The 7,194-nt window shown below is 40.9% G+C and overlaps 1 protein-coding gene across 1 annotated transcript in view; it reads left to right on the top strand.

Annotated features, from left to right (window-relative positions):
* Window positions 1-6,958, top strand: part of LOC102485548 (heparan-sulfate 6-O-sulfotransferase 2-like) — a 51,954-nt gene extending 44,996 nt beyond the window's left edge. The window contains exon 3 of the mRNA XM_027766015.1: window positions 5,706-6,958. Coding sequence (XP_027621816.1) covers window positions 5,706-6,588 — 883 coding nt within the window. The 3' untranslated portion in view covers window positions 6,589-6,958. The remainder of the gene's footprint in view (window positions 1-5,705) is intronic.
* Window positions 6,959-7,194: the final 236 nt, after the last annotated feature.

Here is a 7,194-nt window from a genome sequence, read left to right on the forward strand (position 1 = left end):
CACAGAGGCACCCAACAATCAGTCATTAAATTAACTTAGGTGACTTGATGGGTTGTCACAACTCCAATTTGAAAATGTGACATCTGGCCATTTCAATGAACACATTTGGTCATGAGAAACAGTCCTGTCCAATTACTACTGACTGAAACAAGCTGAGTATGATTTTTGTGGGACCAAGTTTGCCTCACTCATTTAAAATTAAATCAGTCCATTCAGCAGTCCCCTTCAGGTTTATGTCAACCTGAAGGGAGATTTCCAGCCACAATCACAGACCCACCCTCATCTGCAACATGTTCTGTTTTGATTAATGCCTGGATGCAGGCATTGTCAACAAGAAGAAGAAAGTGGGCTGACGATATTGGGGATATAATCTGAATGCAAACACATATTGACAGGCCAAGGTTTACTCCAGTAAGGAGAAATTGAAAAGAGCCACAGACGATGTAGGACAATATAGACTGGGTTTAAAAATATGTGAAAGAATGAAACTACTTAGTTTACTATGTGTCAGTGGTGTTGTGGATGCCAGAAAGGTCCATGTGATTTGAGAAGAGAAATGGTGTCGAGAATGAGGGAGATGAAGTATTGTCAGATCATGCCTGCAGGGCCATATTCCAGTAAAATGGTAAATGTTATTCAGTGACAAACAACAGGATAGTGAGGGGCCTTGAAACAGCATAGAGAATGGTTTAAAACCATATTAAGGATAAAAAAAAAAGATGCCTCAGGTATGTGAGTGTTGTCTTCAACTATCTGAAACCACACAGGTGGAATTAAAAAGAGACTACTAGGTAGAACCTCATGGTCTGGAATCACCACATTTGGCTGAGCACTTTAATTCTTTACTATCAACCCAGTCTGCCCACTGAGGACTGGGTCTGTCCGCACCAATCTCTACTTGGATGTCCATCAAGGACTTTAGCCTTGATTTGCCCCTTGTCCTGTTTGCCTTGTCCATTGCAGTAGCCTCTTAACTAATATCCCAAATTCTAACTCCACACATCATACATAATGACATTTCCAAAACACAGATCTCACATATTGTTCCCTACTTAGAAACCTTCACATGCCTCCCTATTGCCTATAAGAATTAAGTCTGAATTATTATTTTTAATTGCCAAAGGGTATGTGAACCCATCAAAGAGAGAGAGAGAGAGAGAGAGAGAGAGAGAGAGAGAGAGAGAGGGAGAGAGATCACATCCTTAATGGGGCATGGTCGCATTACAATTCTTTTTTTTTTCTCCATTTCTCCATCTCATCAGGATGTTAGACACGCACTCACATGTGCTTGGGTATGTTTTTCAAGCCACCAGGGTCTGGACTTGAAGTATGATCAGCCATGTGGGACCTAGCTCCACTGCATAGCACTTAACTGCTGTGCTATGGGGCAGGCTCGGGTTTGAATTATTTTACTTTCATTGACAGAGGGTGTGCACACTTACCAAAAAAGAGACAGAGAGAAGAATGCTCCTTCCTCCTCCCTCCACACCCACCCACCCCACAACAGGGCATGGTCACGCTGCAATCCCTTTTCCTCAATTTCTCCATCCCTTTTGGAATTTGGGACACACACACACACACACACAAACACACACACACATGTCCAGTGTGTCTCTCAAGCCTCCCGGGCTGGGACTTATACTTCAGTCAGCCGTGTTGGATCTGGCTCCCTTAACCACTAGGCAATGGTCTGTATTCTTCAATATGACATCCAAGATCTTCCACAGTCAGGTCTCTGGCTGCCTCTCTACCTTCAGTTCCTACCACTACCCTTAGCTTCTCATAAGTTTGTTTAATGTGCTTCTCTGGCACACAGCAGGCTGGTTTATGCCTCTGCGCCTTTGCTTACTCTGATTTTTCTGTCTCCTACTTCCTTTCATTCTTGTCATGTCCAATTTTTACTTGTTTTTCAAAATAAAGCTATAGATACCCTTACCCTATCTTTAGGCTAGGGTACAAATTATTACAAGGTGCTTTCATTGCACCATTCTTGCTCCATTGATTAGTAGCATGTTATATTGAGATACTTTTGTAGGGTTTCCATGTCTTATACCAGTCTGTTCTCCCAGTGCTTATCTCAGTTCCAGGCACACACTGGGTGCTGAGAGTAAGCAAGTCTTGAACTGACCTTAGTTGGCCTGACCATTGGAAGAATGCTGTCCCTGTTCCGTGTCTGGTTGCCTTCTCAACCACATTCCTATCAAGTCAGTCTTTCATACCCTCAGTTGCTCTGTGTGGGAGAACTGCTTCTCTGATATTTCCATAAAAGCTCTTCCTTCAGAATAATGAGCATCCTGGATCCTTTATCCAACAAAACTTCCAAGGTGTTATCCTTACTTTCCTTTCCCCCTCCAACATATCATGCAATTTAGGAGGCCATTGAACAGTGGAGACCTGTCCTTTAGCAGATCTTCTTTTTCACCCATGGAATTATATTTTCAAGCAGCACCAAGCACATTCCATAGAGACAGTCCGAGTCTCTGAGACTATTTTCCTTGGAAGACAGGGACCGGTGAAATCTGCTGAATTTCCAGCATTGTTGTTATCTATGGCTAGGTAGATAATATCACCAGGGCAGTGTATGTGTGTCTTCCCCTCTGATTTCTCTGCTGCAGTGATAATCCCTACAGTGCAAAGACTGAGGCTGTCCACATCAGACTGTCCTTACCTCATATGGGCATTCCATGACCTTTGGGTTGAAGGTGCATGAGATCCATACTTCTATAACACAAGACACTCTGTGAATGTGTGTCTTTGTCTCTGTGATGCCTCTTCTTCCTCTCTATGTGGAGGTAGTACTTACAAAGCATTAATTACAACACTGACCCTGGTGGTAGGGCTCTAGCCACTCTGAAAGACAAAGGTGGAGTTTTAGGAAGGAGAGCCTTGGACTTGCACTGTGGTACACTCTGAGACTTACCAGAAGATGTCACTGTAGGTTTAAACCAGTAAAACAAATGAGGGCAGGAGGATGGCAGCCAAGCATGAAGGTGACTCCATTACGGGGATTTAAAACACCCAGCAGCCCCCGTTATAATGCATGCCTGGAAAGGCTGGGTGAAAGGTTAATCTAAATCTGTTATTGGACTTAATAAATTTCTTATTTTTTTCCCAAATAATCAGACTAATCCACTAAACTATCGCCTAAGGCTTAAGCATAATAACTCTATAAATGTGTAGTGGATGAATGAGTGAATAAATGCTAAAACTAGGAGTGGAAGGAGGGACACCAAGGGTATAGTAGTAATTTTTGCTGGTAAAGACTATTGGGATACAAAGGCTGCTACTCTTATGCAGTAGGTCTTTATGGAGATAAATTTTAGTGGCACCGGCATGGTCAGGGCCTAGAAAAAGTAGTGAGATAACTGAAGTGCTCTTGGCTTCCTCTCCATCCTCACTTTTAGAAGTTTTTCCTGTGCCCAATGTCTGTTTATTCTAGAAAAAAAAATGGGATGATGTAAAAAATAAAATTCTTCCTGTGATTTTTTGCAAGGTATTTGGAGGACTATTAAGTTTTCATATGAGGCATGTTCCTTACTCTCTCCTTTGCTCAGGAATAGTCTGTTAAATATGAAGTTAAAGGGGTTACTGAGATTCTGCTTTGTGGCAGGTATAAAGACCAAGGTACAGACAAGAATGGTTGGGATAAGGGTTATAGAAGAATAGAACAGAGCCCCTGTCCCAAACTATATTTTAAGTGGAAACATGAGCAAAGTAATTGTTATTCAGTATCAAAAGTGTTTTAACACAGGCTAAGTATGGAAGTTCTATGGCAACATAAAAGAAAAAGTGATGACTAGCAGCAAGGGGTGGAGTAAATTTTCTCAAAAGGTAGATGGTACTTGAACTTGGACTTGAAGGACGATGAGAAGAATTTCCTAGCCAAAGCAGGAAGATCATACCAGGCAGAGAAAACACCATGTATAGGACAGAGACATAGAGAATGGATCCCAGAATGCTTTGAGTTGGGAGGAACATTTCCTCAAGAGACACCAGCCAACATTCAGTCAGCCAGGTGGTTGTGCAGGTTCCCTTTGGCTTTTCCTGCACATATAGAGAACCACCATTCCCTTGGATGGGAATAAGTGAACTTCAGAACAGTTACAAGCCTTTCTCCAGGTTTTCTTTAAGGAACTAAATGGTAATGCCCAGTGTTTATTATTTTCCTTCCACAATATAGCCTTCCATGAACTCATCCTTTATCTACAGTACCTGATTGGAAACTAATTTCTAATGAAAAGCCCGTTCACAAGGCTGTTTTCTCCTTAAGTATGTCTGATCATATCATAGACATTGACATTCCTGGTGTGCTGTTCATGTGCCTGTCCCACTGTGTATGAGTGTAACGTGTACCACATGTAGTTGAAATGCTTCCTTTTCTGCTATTTGAGCAAAGAACTTTATCTGTGTCCAGCTCTAATGAAGATAGCCATACAACAAAGCCTCCATACTTGCTTACATTCATGTGTCCTTTTTCTAGTGGGTAAAGAAAAGGGACATTTTGGAACTGGTAGAGCAAACATTCTTATCCTGGATAGATTATCATGTGAACAAAGGCTAAAACCAAAACAGTAGCTTGCATATATGCCATTGGCAGCTACCATATCTGTTTCTATCAGTGACTGACCCCATGTTTATTTCTGGAGATCCTGGGATGTTCTGCCTGTCTCTGCATGCCACTTCCATAATGTATAAGCCATGATATTATGACAACAACTCAATCAAGAGTAGCATATTAAACTCTCTTTCAATGTGGTTTTGTTTTTAAATGAGATATCCAGATTAGACTATATATTAGAAAAATGCTTTTGCATACTTTATAACAAAAATTAGAATTTAAACGCACTTATCAACTCCATTTCACTTCAGCTAATCATTTGGGTCCATCTCCATTTCATAATCTGTTAATGGGGATTTAAGCATGGGGACTATGAAATCAAATGGTTGACTTTTAGTTAATGGCGCCATTGGGAGGATTTTGTCATCGGTTGGAGAGGGAGAAAAAAGGATGGGAGGAAGAAGCATTGAAGAACAAGGAGCCTACTGGAGATCCTGGGATGTTCTGCCTGTCTCTGCATGCCACTTCCATAATGTATAAGCCATGATATTATGACAACAACTCAATCAAGAGTAGCATATTAAACTCTCTTTCAATGTGGTTTTGTTTTTAAATGAGATATCCAGATTAGACTATATATTAGAAAAATGCTTTTGCATACTTTATAACAAAAATTAGAATTTAAACGCACTTATCAACTCCATTTCACTTCAGCTAATCATTTGGGTCCATCTCCATTTCATAATCTGTTAATGGGGATTTAAGCATGGGGACTATGAAATCAAATGGTTGACTTTTAGTTAATGGCGCCATTGGGAGGATTTTGTCATCGGTTGGAGAGGGAGAAAAAAGGATGGGAGGAAGAAGCATTGAAGAACAAGGAGCCTAATATCTTGAGTCTAACCTTTTCATATCTGATTTAGCTGCACTATCAGCAAATTGGGTGAATGAATTAGCTCTTTGGCCAGGCTAGTGGAACTCAGAGAGGAGTCTGTAGAGCACAGTTCACAGAACAAATGCCACCTTATCCCTACAGTTCCCCCTTTGCCTTCCTTACTGGCCAGTGAATATTACATGTGCCAGGCTCCTCCCTGACTCCAATTAATGCACTCACATCTCTGAGTTGGTCTTTGTGCTTTGTCCCTAGGAACTTCCACTACATCACCATCCTCCGAGACCCAGTGTCCCGGTACTTGAGTGAGTGGAGGCATGTCCAGAGAGGGGCAACGTGGAAAGCATCCCTACATGTTTGTGATGGAAGACCTCCAACCTCCGAAGAACTGCCCAGCTGTTATACTGGTGATGACTGGTCTGGCTGCCCTCTCAAAGAATTCATGGACTGTCCCTATAATCTTGCCAACAACCGCCAGGTGCGCATGCTTTCTGATCTGACTCTAGTAGGCTGCTACAACCTCTCTGTCATGCCCGAAAAGCAAAGAAACAAGGTCCTTCTGGAGAGTGCCAAGTCAAATCTGAAGCATATGGCATTCTTTGGCCTCACTGAGTTTCAACGGAAGACTCAGTATCTCTTTGAGAAAACTTTCAACATGAACTTTATTTCACCGTTTACCCAATATAATACCACGAGGGCCTCTAGTGTAGAGATCAATGAGGATATCCAAAAGCGTATTGAGGGACTGAATTTTCTGGATATGGAATTGTACAGCTATGCAAAAGACCTTTTTTTGCAAAGGTATCAGTTTATGAGGCAGAAAGATCATCAGGAGGCCAGGCGGAAGCGTCAGGAGCAACGCAAATTTCTGAAAGGAAGGTTCCTTCAGACCCATTTCCAGAGCCAAAGTCAGGGCCAGAGCCAGAATCCAAATCAAAATCAGAGTCAGAACCCAAATCCAAATACTAATCCGAATCTGACCCAGAATCTGACTCAGAATTTGACTCAGAGTTCAGGTCAGAATTTGAACCAGAGAGAGAACCGAGAAAACCAGAAGAACCTAGGCCCAGAGCAGACAGATAGTAACACCAGCAATGGCACCAATGACTACATAGGCAGTGTGGAGAAATGGCGCTAAATGGTTTGCTCAAGCTTGTGCACATTTCTCCCAAGGTGCCATTGGAAAGATGGCATAGCTTAAGAGATCAAAGTGTTCAAATACATCCTGCTTCCTTGATTTGGGAAGTTCAAAAAAGTTTAGATGTTGCCTTTACAGCTGCCTTTCAATGAAATGTTATACTGTGTGTGGGTAAAACAAATCTCAATAAGTAATTAAATTGTCTTTTTTTTTTTGGTTGGACTATTTATAAAATTCAAAAGCCAAACCAGACTTACCAGAAATTGCTGTTTAGATATTTTAAGAAATTCTTAAATTAGTTACAGGGGAAAAAAAATGAAAACATTTGATGGCTAAGAAATGGACTAAATTATTCATGATACAGTATTAAGACCCAATCTGATACACTATTAAGACCCAATCTTGGAAGAAAACACTTTTTTTCCAGGAGTAAGCATCAGCATAAACATAAAAGGATTCAAATGAAACAAAACCATTCATTTTCTTCTGATTTTAAGAAAGAATCTATTTAAATAGAATAAAGACTCATGATAAATTATACCCGAAACCGTAGAAAGTAAAAAACAAAACAAAACAAAACAAAAAACCTCCTTTTCCAAACATGAG

The sequence above is a fragment of the Tupaia chinensis genome, unplaced genomic scaffold (assembly GCF_000334495.1).
Source record: "Tupaia chinensis unplaced genomic scaffold, TupChi_1.0 Scaffold140308_1, whole genome shotgun sequence".
Taxonomy (NCBI): domain Eukaryota; kingdom Metazoa; phylum Chordata; class Mammalia; order Scandentia; family Tupaiidae; genus Tupaia; species Tupaia belangeri.